This window comes from Watersipora subatra, chromosome 2 (genome assembly GCF_963576615.1).
Source record: "Watersipora subatra chromosome 2, tzWatSuba1.1, whole genome shotgun sequence".
In the NCBI taxonomy this organism is placed as follows: Eukaryota; Metazoa; Bryozoa; class Gymnolaemata; order Cheilostomatida; family Watersiporidae; genus Watersipora; species Watersipora subatra.
The window spans coordinates 49,707,315-49,725,894 of NC_088709.1; the positions used below are offsets into that span (position 1 = coordinate 49,707,315).

Sequence of the window (18,580 nt, forward strand, 5' to 3'; positions counted from 1 at the left end):
TTCTATAGCTGATATGAAGGATGTCTATAGTTGCGAAGAGACTACTATATTCTATAGCTGATATGAAGGATGTCTATAGTTGTAAAGAGACTACTATATTCTATAGCTGATATGAAGGATGTCTATAGTTGCGAAGAGACCACTATATTCTATAGCTGATATGAAGGATGTCTATAGTTGTAAAGAGACTACTATATTCTATAGCTGATATGAAGGAAGTCTATAGTTGCGAAGAGACCACTATATTCTATAGCTGATATGAAGGATGTCTATAGTTGTAAAGAGACCACTATATTCTATAGCTGATATGAACTATCACAATGATAGCAACTAGTTACTTCATTTCGTATGTATTTATCTTCTGAGCGTTTTAACCTCGACCATGTTTTTCCAATTTTAATCTTGAAACATCCTGGCAGTCAGATCACATTAAACATCAAAAACATCACAAATGATAGAAAAATACTGATACATTATAAAATCTACTAAAATTTTGTGTAGTTTATCTTTAAAACCTGTAAAAAAACATATTAGAACTATATTATTACATAATAAAATAAAAAGAATAAGAAACAAGGAACAACCGTTGTATGTTTGTTCGTTGACCTTTGACACTGACAGTCTACGGTAAGCGAGTTTAAGAGAAGACCATGAGGAGTGGGTGTTGTATTGCTATCTTGGTTTCACTTTGCTAAGAATAAATTTTTGTTAAAAATGTAAATAGAAATACGGGCCAAAATACGAAAGGCCTTTTGGCCTTTTATATCTAGAAACATGTTTCGTTAAGTCAAAGCAAAAAACAAAATTTTTACCAGAAGATGTTTTGTAACTTGAAAATTTGGTAAGTAGAGGTCCCACTGTACAATGTGATCAGAGTAAAACCTACCTCATTCCGTCTGAGATTTCATAAAGTATGACTTTTCCTGTCTGTGAGGGTCCAGGATCATCGCAGCCAACTGCTATTAGAGGGGGAAGACGTCTGCAAAAAGTTAAACAATTGCGTCAAATATGGAGCAAAGGCTTCGATGAAACACACTTACGCAAAGGATTAAAACAAGAAAACAAATTAAACTGCAAGAGAGAAAAAAGAAATGATGATAAATGTCTCACGTAGCAGAGCACCAAGATATAGAACTGCAACTCATTTTTATGTTTATTTCTAAAACCGGACTCCATAGTCCAAGATTCATAACATCCTGCGCCTCGTAAACTCTCACCGTACCGTCATTAGAGCACGTAGCCTGTGTAATAAAATTTAGAAACCAAATGACAACACATACACCCTTGTTATCATTACCAGTAGGAAATTTACATTATATATGTATAAAATAAATTAATATTAGATATATATAATATTAATAATATTATATATACATTAATATTATATACATGTACTAAACTATTTAGCAGTAGAATGTTTTAATGACAGAACAAAAGTCTTAAATTTGTTGAATTAATGTTTAAGATTATATAATATAGTATGTTATATTGTTTCACATCCATTACTTTTTCAGCAAAAGCAACTATTTTGATACCATTGGTATGTGCTCATCAAAGTCAGCTGGTAAGCTCGTACCTAGCAACATTTGTTGGCCTATCAAAACTTAGCGCATCGACAACTTCCATACGACACCAGATACAACAAACCTTCAACTTAGATTCCCTCAAAACTAAAGGCTGATTCACACTATATCGCTGTATCTCGGCGTTGATGCCACAATACTTTGGTGATCGTCGATGATAACAATGTTCACGCTATCACAAACCCATCCGTGTTTACATCAATAAATACTCTGGGACGTAGTGTTCTTGACTTGATTTAAATTTTTCGCGAGGAAACCTTGAATAAAATACTAACCACAGCGACTATCATCAACAAAAATTAACAAACGCACTATCAGCGACCGCGAAGTACTATTGCCAAAATGGTTCACATTGAACAGGCGGTCGTCGACGCTCGACGAAATGTCGGGAAAGTTTGACAGCTGCCAACTTTTCCGACGTATCCGCGTTGCTTCGTCGATGCCATCGGTTTGCGATTCACATAATCGACGATGAACGCTGAAAGAAAAACGCCGTCATACGACGATATAGTATGAACTAGCCTTTAATGTAAAAATTGATTTTTCAATATACGATTTGATAGCATTCACAGCATCACAGCTTTGTGGGTGTGAAAATCAAAAAATGTAAAAATATAGAAGTATATAAATTCAATTCATTTAAACTACCGGTAGTGCCACATAAGAGTAGGTTGGGTAATACTATGTCTATGGTAACGCATTTATGATTAGATATATACGGCATGCCTATGATTACATATTTATGGATAAATCTAGATGTCTGTGATTATTCCAAGTAGGCTCCTAAAGAAAGCAGGCAACTGCTGTTGAAAACGAGCAAAGGATACACGAGATCTTCACAAGAACAAATTTTCCTCAAAGCAATCACTCACCAGATATAGACCGAGATGCTTAGGGGCGAACTTGACATCCGACACAGATGTTCGACTGTCGACGAATGTGTGTTTCATCACCCACTGATTACGGACCTCCCCTGGTGCTGACACACTGACTGTAGTCAACAGGAAACAAAGATGTTAGCTGCCTGGCCCGCACTCAAGAGGATACTATCAAGGTCAAAGTTCATGACCAATGTTGATATCTGATCAAAGCTTGCATGATTGTGTCAAGTAATAACTGTGACCATATGCAAGTTACAAACAGATACAGTCAAAATAGCAAAAACTGGGATTACTACGCTTCTGTGAATTTCGAACAATTTCTTAATATCAGTGTATGGAACATTGGCATGTATAGCCCGAGGTTTCCTATCCAATAAATTATCTTTATGTGACCTTATATAAACAGCTCAATAACTCAAAGCTCGCAGTTATTAATAGATTCTCCAGCTGCAGAATGCAGATACAGCGAGAAGCTTGTCTGAAGTAACCAAACTTTGAACATTAAAATGTGGGATCCACTTAGAACACTTGATAGTGCAGCACAAAATCTAAATGAAGACCTCAACGGAAGAATGATCAATGTCACATTTTCTCAAAATACTAGGTTTATTTTCCATTAGGTAGTTCTGGCCACAAAGTTTAGTCTCTATGACAAACTTTTAGCAAAAATGATCCAGGTCTAGGAATATCCCTACTTAAAGTAAACTACGTCTTTGCAAAACTGATCAATATCCTAGTTTTCAAACTTGAAAATGGCTGTATCTCATGTTTGAGCATTGTGGCATTAATCGTTCTTCCGTTGAGGTCTTCAAATATTTGCAAAGATTAACATTATTGATGCACATAAAATAGGGTAGAAATACTGGTTATAACAATACCATATACAAATCCAAGTGATTCAATTGGAAACTGGCGCAGACACAAATTTAAAACGTAACTTGTCACAATTTTTAAATGCTTAAAATATAGGTTTATTCAAGAAACAAAGCAGACGTGCATCCCAAGACAATGTAATATCAGCGGAAGGTCAAAGCCAGCTTACAGCAAGAAGGTATGTGCAGCACCACAGTGAGCTTTCATTGTAGACTGACTCAAATTTAAAAAAGCCTGCTCTTAAGAAGTCTAAATATTTTTATTCACTTGCCGAGACAGATAGAGTCGAAGGGAAATGCTACAGTATGACTACACTGAGAACAGAAAAACATAAGCTAGCTCACCAAGTTCCTCCCAAACGATGGCCGTTCTGTCGAATGAACAAGTAGCGAGTACGTGACCAAACTCTGGATGGGCCCAGATTACCCTTGAGATAACGGCTGAGTGGGCCTGTTCAATAGAAACATAACTTATTGACATGACATCACCTTCATTCTTGGGGATAAATTAATTTGTTCATTTGTTGGGATAAAATTATGCCACACGCACATAATACTAGGCAGGGTTAGATCGTAGCTCAGTTTCTACAACAATAAAGCCAAACGACTTTCAAGAAAATTTTTTGTTGCACGGCAGGAGAAAGTTTCATGGCTACAAAAGTTGGTGCCTAATTTACTGACATAAGAATCTCTTTTTGTTGGGCACGTATTGCTGCGTGTCCAGGAAAAAGAAGTAATTCTTTTTGGAAAATTGAAATAAGTCTTCTCTAATTGCGGTAAAACCTGTAGCAAGTGAATATCCTATTACCCTAGGACACTTATGTATTCGCGGCATCTAACTTTCGCGTTTTCGCGGCAACAGCCTTTCGCGAAAATTTCATGAGCGAAACTAAACTATCATAACGAACGAGCGAAAACGCGAAATTAAATGGCTTTCTTCATCGATATTCACAATAAAATCGGCATATCAGAAATGCAGGCAATTTTCGTGTGTGGTTGGCTCATTGGGCAAGTTTTGCTAAACTCATTATAGCTAATACACCGACTGAGCAGCTTGGCAAAACAAATTAAGATAATAAGTCTTTATGGAAAAGCCTAGACAAATGAAGAAGATGATGATATTAGTTTAGTCATTGAATTTGTAATTGATGAGGATGACAGTCTGGTAGGGAAAGTCATAAAATTGAATAATAACTATTGTGGTGATGAATTTTATTGCCAACCAAAAGCAATAACAACCCGGGGCCATGGCCACCGTGGCACCGCGTGCTATAAATACTTGAATTCTAATATTGGTACAACATCAGTCACTGCAGCAGGGACCTAGACGTCATTGATAGTCCAGGAGACAAACTGCAGCAAGCGATCAAATTGCATTATTGATCTCGCCTACACATTTCTACCTGCGGTTCACAAGTACAAACTACCGTACTTTTCAAACGATTAGCCGCTACTTTTTTCTGATGATTTGAGCCACGCGGCTTATAGGTAGGCCTACAAGGGTGCGGCTAATCACTGTGGCTTATTCTGTGGCTTTTTCTTTCACCGCACTAACGGGAATATCCAATTAGTTCACTTCTAGCTGTGAAAGAAAATACGAAACAATGCCTCACTACTGTCCCGTTAAGCACTAAGTTAAAAAGCGTCGGATAATACGAACTTTCGTTCTGCACTGTTCCGTTTTAAATGGCAAAGTTGCTACCACGTTAAAAAGCACAGTCCTTAGTTCTGCGGCCTATAGTAAGGTGCGGCTAATGTATTGTTTTATTATCATTTTTTGGAAAATAAAGCACATGCAGCTTATATAGAGGTGCGGTTTATAGTCCAAACAGTGCGGTAGTCCCAAATTGAAAAATATTTCGTACCAGTGAACTGGACCTGAGGAATCTAATTTGTTTGTTCCACTGCATTTATTTTCACATCACTATATTTTCGCACTCATCAGAGTTGCGAAATTAAGTTCCAGCGAACTTTTACTTTGTATGCTACTCACGAAACTAAATACTAGCGAAATATAAGTGTCCTAGGGTATACAGATAATTAAACTAGAACTTGAAAAAATACTATATACATATCATGAAGCAATATCGGCAATTTCGGTAAAATGGCTGGCACTAGGCTGGTAGCGAATTTTTACATGGTTGGCAGTGAAAGAGATAATGTGGTTGGACCTGATGAGGGATGATATTGTTTTTGGTTGGTGATAGAATTCATCACTACAATAAGTATTCTTCAATTTTATGACTTCACCTACCAGACTTTCATTCTCATCAGTTACAAATTCGGTGACTAAACTGATATAATCTTAATTTGCTTTGCCATGCTGCGCAGTCGGTGTATTAGCTATAATGAGTTTACCAGAAACTTCCCATTGATCCCAACCACAGACGAACATTGCCTGCATTTCTAATATGACGATTTTATTGTGGATATCAATGAACAAAGCTATTTAACTTCCGCGTTTTTCGTTCGTTCATTATGATAGTTTAGTTTCGCTCATTAAATTTTCGCGAAAACGCGAAAGTTAGATGCCGCAAATACATAACTGTCCTAGGGTATCATAACGAACGAGCGAAAACGCGAAGTTAAATAGCTTTATTCATTGATATTCACAATAAAATTTTCATAATAGAATGCAAGTAATTATCGTGTGGTGGGCTCAATGGGAAATTTCTGGTTAACTCATTATAGCTAATACACCGACTGAGCAGCATGGCAAAGCAAATTATGATGATGTTAGTTTAGTCACCGAATTTGTAACTGATGAGGATGAAAGTCTGGTAGGTGAAGTCATAAAATTGAATAATAATTATTGTAGTGATGAATTTTATTACCAACCAAAAACAATATCAACCCTCACCAGGTCCAACCACGTTATACAGTTTTGGTTGTGAAGTTGGTTGTTATCTATTTTCTTCTTCTTGGGACTGAGTGTGAAAGTCACGGCGGGAGATACCTAGACGCCGCCATTGATAGACCAAGAAACAAATGGCAGCAAGTGATCAAATTGAATTATCGATCTCACCCACACATTTCAACCTGCGGTTTACAAATACGAACTAGTCCCAAATTAAAAAATCTTTCTTATTAGCGAACCGGACCCGAGGAATCTAATCTTTTTGTCCCACTGCATTTATTTTTACATCACTATATTTTCGCACTCATCAGAGCCGCGAAATTAAGTTGCAGCGAAATTTTACTCTGTGTGCTACTCACGAAACTAAATACTAGCGAAATAAAAGTGTCCTAGGGTAGTGTCAAAGTTAACAAATGGTAATCTTTGTAATTAGGCTAAAACTATACATGTATTTGGAGTTGGCTCCCTTGGCCTGCTGTTCATCGCTGAATGCAAGTTTTTACAATACGTGACCCAATAACTCAGTTGAGCCTGCATGATGAAACGTTACTATTATTGACCTAGTTTAAAATAGGAAATTCTGTAAAATTATTTTATTAGATATTCAAACTTGCTATTCTGTAAACAATATTAAACCTACCGCATCAATTATCAGCTTTGCCTAATTAGTAATTATTAAATATATACTTGAATCAGCCAAAAACTGTAAGGAAAAATTTTTTAAATTTTTTGACAATTGGCAGTAAAAGAATTTTTACTTGGTAAAAGGCAGCTGCAATGTGATCAGTGATAATAGATGTTATATATATGTAGATGTCATCTATATATATATATTTCTGAGTTTGTCTTCTGCCTGTCGTCTGTTTGGATATCTGTCTGTCCGGCTATAGTTATTAAAATCTTGAAATTACAATCTCACATCCTGCTGGATTTCAACTCACGATTATTGCAACCGCAGTTTGCAATCCGATTGTCTAACCACCAGTCCACGAAGGCTCCTATGATTCAAAGCCTTTACTACATGCACCCTTTTCCTATTTCAAACGTTAAATGACGTATTATTTGGAGCTTCTATAAACTCTATGGAACACGATGTTTTTCATCTTTTCGTGAACTTCAATTTTCGGTTTTTTGTAAAGTTCTATTGCTAAATCGGTAAAGGCCAATACTTTTTATGCAGACACTTGTATTATCTCGAGTAGGAATAACCTCTACATTCTCTCTCTGTCCAGTCAGACAAAGAAAGTCCGATATCACATTTGTACCTGTATCGAGAGGTACCAGTATCGCCGTATTTAAAGTTTCGATGGATAGCTTCTGTTGGAACAGTAACCTTTTTTATATACACACACATTTCAATGCAACAAGTTGGTATTATTAATTCAAACATATTCAGGATTTTCATTTTGTTTTCTCAGTTCATATTAATTGTATCATTACCAAATCATCCTTTATTATAATCGTAGCCAAACAGACTTAATTTAGCTATTACTTGCTAATTATTTCACATTTGCATTTAAACACTTTTGTAGTTGTATTATTTTGTCTCTTAATTTATTTGACCTGCACAAAATATTTTCCACATGGTATGAAGTTTGAAAGTTACAGTCGTTAGACAAAGTTTGAAAACCTTTACAGTTATTTTAATTTTTCTCTCAATTTATTTAAGAGAAAAAATAAAATAAACTTCATTTCTAAGATATGAAGTTTGAAAGGTAACTGTTTTTATATGTTAAATACAAACAAATTTTCTGTGCAAAGACTTTTATTACCCGAGCATTCAACTAGTAATAATATATATCGTATAAACAATGTTTTCTGAAGATATCAAGTATTTGATGAAGCATAGCTGTTGCGTCAAACAGACTTGAATATTGACACAGAACTAGTACATCACATAGAAATTGTCTCAATAAAAATCTCTGGAGACTGAATAGTGTTTCACCACTGACATGCAGAGCCATATGTCAACGGAGATAAAGATAATTAATACGAAATTCAGAACATTTTAAGCGATGAATTGATACAAAATGATACATATATAGTCTGTTGTAAGGGTGGTTTCTCAAATAATGAAAATCATTAATTAATTTTATTTCATAAAACAGTAATAATAATAATGTTAGCATCATGTGCTTGTCTGTAGTAAAATTACAAAAAAATATTGACATTGAAAATTTTTTGAAGAAATGCTGGATAAGACAAAATATTTTTGTAATTAATACTCTGGCAAGCAAGAGTGCACATTAGTAGGTTTTATTTAAACGTTACTAGTTCAGTACTGTTACAGTTACCTGTTACTGGTCCACATGTTAAATTCATTAATTAGAAATAGGAAAATTCAATAACTCTCATCAGAGAGCTGGGCAAACTCGTTGAAACAAAATCAGATATCTATTTACTAGACTAGTCTTGAAAAACTATCACAATAAATAGGAATTGTTTCCTCTTTCATTAATGCCAAGTTAAGAAGGCAGACAAATCTTAATTATACACCGAACTAAGCATTATTATAAACTAATAGTTAATGATGTATTCTATATATAACATACATAATATGATTGTGAAAAACATTTAACTTGAGTGTTCAGTAAAAAAGCCAGACATTTCCTAATAGCAAACTAAAATTTAACTGATAGCATTTTAAAATTACATTCATTTATAATAAAGTAATCATGATAAACTATTGTTTTTACCAATGATTTTGATGCTTGGAGAACAAAAAACTGGTATACAAAAACACTCATGAGGTATGCTCTTTGCTGCTACGCATGATTTCTTCAGTAAGACAAACATATGAATTATATATGTCAATGCTGTGAACTAGGCAGCATGTGAATGCAAAACAAATTAGCTTTTGTTGGGCATCACTTCCACCAGTACTTATAATGCATCGTAACAGGCATAGCTAGACCGATTGAGAAGACTCGTGGTAAAATGGATTGAGCACTAGTAATATGTACTTAGCACTGTGATAGGTTCTCAGTCTATAGTTAAGAGTCTAGTGATTAGCTTACCACCTTGTGACAAATCTTTCACAGATAAGAAACGAGGCAAGATCGAAGCAGGTTGCACAAATACCAAAGAGTTGGTCTCGTATTTATACATTCCACATTATTTTTCAAATGGTGGTGGTTATAGGATTACACCAACCAGATTGCACAAAACTCACCATTGAATTGTGTTAGCACCAAGTTCCTGGTTTACACAATTTGGAAATGTAAAAAATTGTACATAAAATTGGCTATTTGTAAAAGACCTCTTTTAAAACCTAATAGGGCATGATCTGTTTCCATTAATAACGAATTTAAAAGACAATTTTTAGACTCAGTTTGAAAATGTGCCATTTTGATGTAATTACATAGCGCCACCGCTGTTTCTGATTGATATTATGCATAAATTGCGGGTCTTTCTTTTCATTTTCGTAAAATAATAAAAATTGTAGCTATAATAAGAGTCATGTCAGTCCGAAGCCACGCTTGGAGGTTAGAAAAAAGATTGCTTTAGACAGAATTCAAACTCGTGACTTTCAGCTTGGTAGCCCCACCTTTCTCCTGCGCCACCTTCTCCAGCCGCGCCACCTTTCCCACCTCCCCCTGCGCCACCTTCCCCACCTCCCCCTGCGCCACCTTCCCCACCTGCGCCAATCAACATAGTTCCCGTATTTTGGACAAATTGTGCAGTTATTGTATCTGACGATGCAGTTATTGTGTCTGATGGTGCAGTTATTGCATCTGACGATACAATTATTGTGTCTGACGATGCAGTTATTGCATCTGACGATGCAGTTATTCTGTCTGACGATGCAGTTATTGCATCTGACGATGCAGTTATTGTATCTGATGACGCAGTAACTGCATCTCCCATGATGCTCCAAATTTTCAGGGTGCTAGTATTGATAAAGCCTTGAGTTTGGTTAAAAGTGAGCAAAAAAAAGATTGAAACCCTAACATAATGCATTTGTAATGCATCTGCTACTGGTAATGCATTGATATTATAAAGCAACACATCACAACCATCAGCAACCACATTATACAGCAGCTGTAGATTTTTGACGCTGTTAGGAAAACCTGAGAGGTATTATTTTTATGGTGGATGAGACCCTTGATGTAGTTAAGACGCCTGAGATAAATGAAATTTATAATACAGATGAAGCAAGAAGAACATACCTTCCATGAACTCTGGACTACCCAGTCTTCATTTTCGTCTCGCTCCCATACCTAATAATAAAGCAACACGGAAGAGTTAAAGATAAACAAACTTTGGAGGATGTGACCAACTAAAATCTAACCGCAAAGCTTTGAGAACTGTTCATATAGATCTTAAAGAAACCTTAGTTATACATAAATTCCAAAATCGCTAGAGTTTCATGCAGTGTTGAGTGACACTTCTGCACTTTATAGCACAGCATTCACATAAAATGTCGACACCGGACCTTTCTGATACGTTCATCCCTTGCTTTTTATTGTGAATTCTATATATGACAGGCTTAACAAAGAGTTTAAATTATTAAATTATTACAGTACAAATTTACTAAAATATAAAAGTTTATAAGTATATTGATAATCTATCCCATGTTTTGTACTCCTAATGATCCTTACTTGATTAAGGATCATATACTCTTAATTACAGCCCCTCGTCCCCATTTGATCATGCTATTGTTCTTACTTGTACTCTCATTTTTGCAGCGTGTTGTTTCTAAACTTGTAAAATACACGTACAACATATATCAGCTTGCACAATAATTGCAACAATCTATAACGCAATCCTTTGTTTGGCTTGGTTATATTTTAGCTAACACGCATGTGGCTGCCAAACCCTTTAATAACATGCTGATGCCTCTCTACTTTCCTGTTAGCTATTATTAGTAACTGGATCCTAAATGACTCTAATCTGTTTTGCAGAAGATGGTGCTTGCTTGAATGGGGCTTTTGAATATTTTTGTGAATTGATAATTATTAAACATCTTCAGCCTCATGCTTTCCAACAATAGAATCTCCTCACGCCTAGTGGCAGCACCACAATACAGCTAAAAGTCTACACAAGGATATAGCAGCACTTTTTAAAAAGTTATTGAAAAACATGTAGCAGCATCAATGACAAAATATTATTGTGTGTAACAATCAAAACCTGTAAATCATTTTAAATTTTGTCGATGAAATAAAAGAATACTTTGTGGGTCCATCAAATAGAAGTTGTCCAAGTACAAACCTCTGAGACTGACTATTATTTCACTACCGACATATAGTGGTGGTGAATATGCAATTTCACGATGAATTTTTTCTAAAATGCAATTTTTTTGCATATTAGAAGAGATGAATTGTGTTTGAAGAAAACTAGCACTAGGTGGCTCTTTATTTAACCCCTTTTCAGGAGAATATATGATGCATCATACACGTATGCTGCGTGTACAAGGACATGTTGGTACATGTATGGTAACTGTAAAAATTTAAAAAAGCAGCTTAAGTGTTATGAGGTCTTAAAATTATTACCGCAAGTCCTCATGCTCAAGCCGCGCGGCTTGTCGTTGGGCGCGGCTTCTGGTTCAAGGTCATAGACCGCGGCTAAAGGCCCTTCTTTTAAAACTTACGTGGGGCTCAAGGTGGCTTCTTGATAAATGCGGTCTCTGCTCAGCTCCCGCGCTATAACCATAAAATCGCATTCATGATACTTTTATGTACGGGGGTTTAGGCAACCTGCTCGTTTATTTTCAAAGTCATGTTTATGGAATACTTTAGACTAAAGAACAATTTATCGCTGTAAGTCAAGATGAATTCATGACACAAGAGTGAGAGACGAGACAAGTGGTTGGGAGCGTGTTAATACCTGCTGATATCGAAGCAGAAACTATGGACCAAACTGTTTCCAAAATATGACCAAACGGAGATTTTATTTAGTTTTAATTCATGACATTAAATTTATTGGGTGTTCCTTTTTGTATTTTTTTAAATAAATTTAAATTCCAAACGAATTTTCTATCTATGATGAGGTATGTTTAACTCACCACAGTCATGGGTTATTAACACCTTTTCATTCTTGACCGGCATCATTCCATAAACATGAAGCCCTCTAACAGCGCAATAAAAATCTAGCTGAGACATGGCAAGTAAGTTCTTGATGCAAGGGTTCAGGAATTTTAACTCGAACTTGGAAGTAAAAGAAAATTCTTTTCACATGTACTGATGTAACCTGTTTTCTTATTCAAGAGGACAGGGGGGGTATAGCAAAACCCGTCTCAACACTCTCACTTTCGAAGGGGTCAAGAACGACAAAACCTCAGTCGTTAGCCGCGGTCTGTGGGCATATGCGGCTTGTTGGTAAGGGCGGCTAGATACCACAGACGGCTTGTTGAAGGGTTATTTTTTCCTTCGGGAGTCATCCGTTTTTGAGCAGAAGCCACGCGGCTTGAGCATGAGGACTTACAATACCAATATTTCAAAAGATTTATCAAAATACGACAAAAAAGATAAACATGTTTAACATTAATTTCATTACATCACATGCAATGAATAGAGCAAAATGATAAACTTATAGTCTGCAATAAGGATGGTTTTTCAATTGAATGAAAAAAAATTAATTTCATTTTATAAAACAATAATAATATTGTTTGTCACCACCATAGAAGAATGCTTCATTAGGAACTTGAAAAACTGAAATCTCAGCAGCTCAACATCTGGTCTTAAACCGCCAAAAAAAGCAAAAATTATGTTATGATGTGACACTATATCCTATTTTATTAGTCATGTTCTTAATTTGAACACACACTGATGACCTATATAAGATTTCTTTAAGCTATTATAGGAGCCTGGCAACATTTGAGTAAAACAATGGCTACATCGGCCAATGCTTCAGAGTGTCGATGTTATCACTCACGCTGATGTTTTTTTATACAATTCTTATTAAACCTTCACAGTTTTTTAATAATAGCCCACTGACAGTGTAGATCAATAAAGTTATACATTAAAAAGACAGAATAGCAATTCTAACCATCACTTATAATTGTCTCGTCGAAAAACACAGCAGTTGACCAGAACATGGTTAGACGTAAACTCACATGTAGTATTATTATGCATAACATCATCAATAATTTTGAAGTTACCAATATTTATAAAGAGTATGGAAGTTTAAATTTAAATCTACAGTATATATATCGATTCATCAAAAAATAAAATTAGTATAAAATGTTAATTTTACATTTATCAAATCACCAAATTATTGAGGGTACAATACTGCGTTCAAAGCTTTTTACTGGCTTTACATACATAAACAAAAATTAATAGAAATACAATAAGCCCCACATCCACCTAGTGTCCAGAAGAAATATTCTGATAGATTAAGAAACAAAAATGACAAGTTAAAATGATTCTGGCAATTCTTAGGTAGAACTTGGTAGTCCAGAATGAAACAGTTTGCTAAAGCAGAATGATAAGGGATAAGCTCACAAAAGGGATTCAGTAAGAAACATTTTGTGACTAAAAAGGATCTTAATGGTATCTTTTGCGTTTGGCACAAAAGAAAACTGCTAACAAGCACGTTTAACACGTCTAACCACGCGCATAAAGCTATTCTTACCGTATATTTTTTCTACTAAAATATGATTATTTAAGTTTTCAACTGTTCACCGGACTCTTGGCTATTTATCAACTAATTTAATACATGGACAACCTTTACGTGCTGGTCGCTAGAACAAGTCGCCATCCTGTCACCATAGAAATTATATGAGACATCATGAATTAAATCTTTGTGATCTGTTGAAGTGGCTTTGACGGACAACACTGTGGACATTTTACAATTAAATATTATTATGTGCAAGCTTCAGCGGCGCAACCTTTTTTACACAACTCGTAGTTCGAACAGCTAGTCAACAAATTTGCCAAGATTCGCCGAGCAAAAGCTGTCTAATAGACTTTTTATCAAAATTCCCGACTTTGTTGTAAAAATATTGGCGTATAACACAGTGCTCGTAAGAGAGATACAATGTAAACATACGCAGTGTCTGTATAGGAAATAACGGCATGGGGTGGTAGTAAAGTTTCCGCGCGTGTTATCTTGTGAGAGTTATCTTTTTTCGCAGAACAGATTACTCCGATAATATAAAATACTCGCGGGACGCCCGGGATTGTACAATGATAGCAATGCCGCACTTATCAATTCAGCCGCTTGCCATCGGACTGGCACATTGCCAATGGCTAATACAAGTAAACTAGTTATCCACAGCTCTAACTAATACAGTAATCGCTCTTATAACATATTAAATCCGTCCCAGAACGTTTGCGTTATAGGGAATTTACGTTATAAGAACAGTAAAATACATGTGAATTGCCTAATCTGTTCCAAGATCTTTGCAAACTCACCCCTTTAGTCATGCAAAAAGGAAAAAACTTTACCTACCTCTTTTAATTTGTAGGCTGTACCGTATGGCAGAGTTATTAGTTTGCATTGTAATGGGTGATGAGGAGAAATTATGTTATGCATAACCAATCCGAATCCACACACAACATCAGGGTTGAAATTTTTGTCATTTTATTCTATTGTGACAATGTTTAGTTGGCGTACTTTTGCTTAGCTTTTGAGAACTAATCTGATTATTACTGGTTTAGGTAGAAGTGAAGGTGTTAAGTTATTATAAGCAATACTGATACCTATTTACCAGTAAAAGTTACTTCTTTATTCTACAAGTCAAACAATGAAATATACAACTAACAAAATTGTAAAACAATATTAATGACAGTTGATCAGAATGGCTAATGAAAGTTACATTTTTACTCGAACATGTTTCCATGCTTGTTTGATCAGTCCTGTACGGCTGTGAGTCTCGACAGTCAAACGAGATTCGTGACAGGCTATAGGTAGAGAGCTTCGACAGTTGAGATAGTGGAGTAGAAGAGGCTCAACTGATGAAGGAGAATGAGGCTCTATAGGTGGGGAGAGAGGTTCCTCAGCCGGCAGATGGAAAATGTCCAAGAAGGCCCTTGTGAAGAGAAAGAAAGAGAACGAGAGAAAGAGAGAGTCATTAAAGCTGTTCTCTTTTATAGATGTCTGGCATGTGGGATGGTTAGCCTGTGTCAGTAGGTTGAGTGTTGAGGTTCAACGCTTTATGCCAAGAAAATATCTTGTTTGTGTAACTCTTCAGCTGGTGCACGTTATGCCGACATGTAGGGTGTCGTGACTTATTCTTGGTATCTAGGGCATGTTTGACAGGAGTCTAATGTTTCTCTGGTGGTTTTTGTGATTGTGGTTGGTAGGTTTAATTGCTTCGACTTCCCTTTGGCATATTCTCTGTCTGGTGTAGACGCAATTTCTGTGTTTGATTTTCCCAATTTTGAAGTTTCTCATTTGCTTTGGTTATTTTATAATTATTAGGTCTTTTGATGTCTTTGGGTGTCTTGCTGTTTGTACTTATGATATGCCTATCCTGTGGTCTGCTGCATTCTCTCTTGGTATGTTGTTTTCGCGGTATTTTCATACAACAGCATCAACAACTTTTCGCCTTTTTATGATCAATCTCACTGGTTTTATAGACCATGATTGTGTAAATTGCTGTAAATTTACAAAAAGTTGATAAAGAATGCACATTTTCGACATTCATTTACAACAATTTGCTTATTCTTCTAAACAGCAAAGTCTATTCTGCAACGTAAAGCTAATAACACAAACATGTATTTAGTATGCCTACAATAACGCAAATCAACAGAATCTATTTACTATAAAAATCAGTTCTACATGGTTCTCATCTATCACTATCCAGGAGGTCAAGGTTAGGATAAAGATAATTTTCGACGATACTCCAACTCATGACATTAAGACTGGTAGACCGACGCTGTAACACCTGCACCAATCGACGGCCTTTGTATTTATATACAAACGCGCAGCTATCCTATTCGCCTTTTGTCGAGACATTTAATGATCTATTACGCCAAACTAGAAGTCGCAACAGTTATATATGATAGATATAACACTAAACGCGTAGCATTTTTTCTTCCGAAAATGTGGCAAAATAAACTACCATTCAAATCGATTTTTAAAACTCACTCGACTTGAAACTACGTTATATGGAATTTTTTACATAGCAGGAAGCAAATATTTTACTGAAATTTTTTATGTTATATAGAATTTACATCATAGAAGGTATACATTATAGGAACGCCTACTGTACATCGAATGATGTTGCGCTGTAACAGAGAGCGGTAGGGTATTTTCACTTGCATAGCGACGTGTATCGCACAAAGGATCCCATCAATCTCACATAGCTTAATTGGTAACGAAGTTGCATTGCGAACGGGAAGTTATCGGAACCTCCGGTTCCCCAGACGATACGCTAAACCATTGCGCTACGTAAAATTGATGGATTCATTATTAACTGATATACCATAAAACCTCTAATTGGACGCTGTGGCACTCAACTTTTCAACCCTTCCTTTATAGTGGCAACGTTCAAATAGAGGCTGGCGGTGTATTTTTTAAATGGTTCATCATAATTTTCGGAAGATAATCTCAACCCTATTACGGGCAAAGCGAATGTCACCTATATTCGCCTCTCTTTTTTTGGTGAAGCATTATTTAACCTTTTGGATACAATGAATCTGCTAACTTACCTCCAACTTCTCAAAGATCTCTTAATAAATATACATTGATAAACCGAGAAATATCAGCTGGTAAACTAGTAGAGATATTTATTGCCTGCAATTGCAAGCAATAGATATTATAGCCTGTGTACTTCTTTGCAATTTGTTGGCATTTTCAATTTTAATTTTATTCTAAATTTGAAGAGATTTTCATTTTATATCTTTTTTCAACATTCAACAATATTGCATAAAAGCTCATAGCACTTATTGCTATGTTTGCAGCCAAAACTAGCTTTTTATGTGCAATAAAATTGGAGTTATGGGCATCAATCCATTATAAGCTGTGTTAAGATAGCCGCAAGGATACTATTAAAGGTTGACTTGCAACAAAATTCACATTACAGTTATTTGGTATCAAAAGATTCACCATGTCTTATTCTGCTGTGTTGTAGGTGCCAAATATGTGGAAATGTGAATACAAGCTCTTAAAAGCTCAAAAACGAAAAGCCGCCGTAGATTGGAATCTGTTTATTTCCCTGACGTAGTCATGACAGTTTGGTTATTGTCTTGTCACGTGATGTTCTGATGTGAATTGAAAGGCCAATAAAAAGCTCAATATAAAACTTATCATAGCACTAGGTTATGACAACACTTCGGGTTTTACCGAAGACCCCGTATCAAATATAGATGCTCGCTACTTTACAGTTTTGTGTTGGCTTGATCTAATCGTCAAGTCATAATCTGATCATGTGACCCTATACTTCACAAATAATTTTTGCAGCACTTTTGGATTATCACAGGTGACTAACAGGCTCGTCTTGATTATCAGACAATGATATGTAGTACTCCTTCGAGTTAAGGTTAAAAAATTAAATAAATTTTTACGGTAAGTTATAAGATATCAGTGCTAAAAGTGACAGCATTACAATGACGATAAAACAGACGCGTAAGAACAATAGACATGGTTTTATTGAATGCGTGAAGTATATTTGTGAAAATATTTCGACGAATACGATTGCATGAAAGTGTAAACAAAAACCATCTACCACAACTACGTCACATTTGAGCCGTTTTGGAAAGAGAATACAAACTATGGCGGTCTCGTGTGGCTGTGATTAACTGTTCGTTTTTGAGCTTTTAAGAGCTTGTAATCACATTCCCACATATTTTGCACCTACAACACAACAGAGTAAGACATGGTGAATCTTTTCATATCAAATAACTGTAATGTGAATTTTGTTGCAAGTCAACCTTTAAATAACATGGTATAACTCTGCATATTTATAAGTTATACAATAATAATCTATCAAATGATAAAAATATATACTCATGAACATGAACAAGTGACATAAACGATCCATGCTTATATTACATGAAAAAACAAAATTAAAATTTTAGAAACAGAAATATTTCCATTGTTTGCTCGGATAGCTGCGTTCTTATTGTTGCTTCTGATGGAACAAACATTTTCTAGTCATCCAATACCTTACAAAATATCTTCTATATAGCCTCAAATCTTCTTCTGCATTACTGAATTAGTCGATAGTGAGACTTTGAAATAATTCCAAGAGTTTACTGGCGTGGAAAAAGAAAGGGTTCTTTAACTCTGTCCCACTAGGTGGTTGAGTCTTATAAGGAGTATAGCTAAGCTCACCGGCCAGCTACCAGCTCTGAAATCGTACTTTATATCCCATGATGATGTGGTGAAGGAGAAACTGAAAGTGAAACTAATATCTGACCAGCTTAATGGCCCACTTACAGAAGCCTGGCTACACTTTCTCACATTGGCACTTGAACCATTCTACATGTTCAATGTGAAGTA

At 35.6% G+C, this 18,580-nt stretch overlaps 1 protein-coding gene across 6 annotated transcripts in view; it reads right to left on the reverse strand.

Annotated features, from left to right (window-relative positions):
• The window catches only part of LOC137386768 (nucleoporin SEH1-like), a 31,121-nt gene extending 17,099 nt beyond the window's left edge, over positions 1-14,022 (reverse strand). For all 6 annotated transcript variants that reach the window (XM_068072905.1, XM_068072907.1, XM_068072904.1 and 3 more), the window contains exons 1-6: positions 13,859-14,022; positions 10,363-10,413; positions 3,682-3,787; positions 2,456-2,574; positions 1,111-1,241; positions 887-979 (exon numbers count right to left, since the gene is read on the reverse strand). In XM_068072905.1, coding sequence (XP_067929006.1) covers positions 887-979; positions 1,111-1,241; positions 2,456-2,574; positions 3,682-3,787; positions 10,363-10,413; positions 13,859-13,978 — 620 coding nt within the window. In that variant the 5' untranslated portion in view covers positions 13,979-14,022. The remainder of the gene's footprint in view (positions 1-886; positions 980-1,110; positions 1,242-2,455; positions 2,575-3,681; positions 3,788-10,362; positions 10,414-13,858) is intronic.
• Between the last annotated feature and the right edge of the window lie 4,558 nt (positions 14,023-18,580).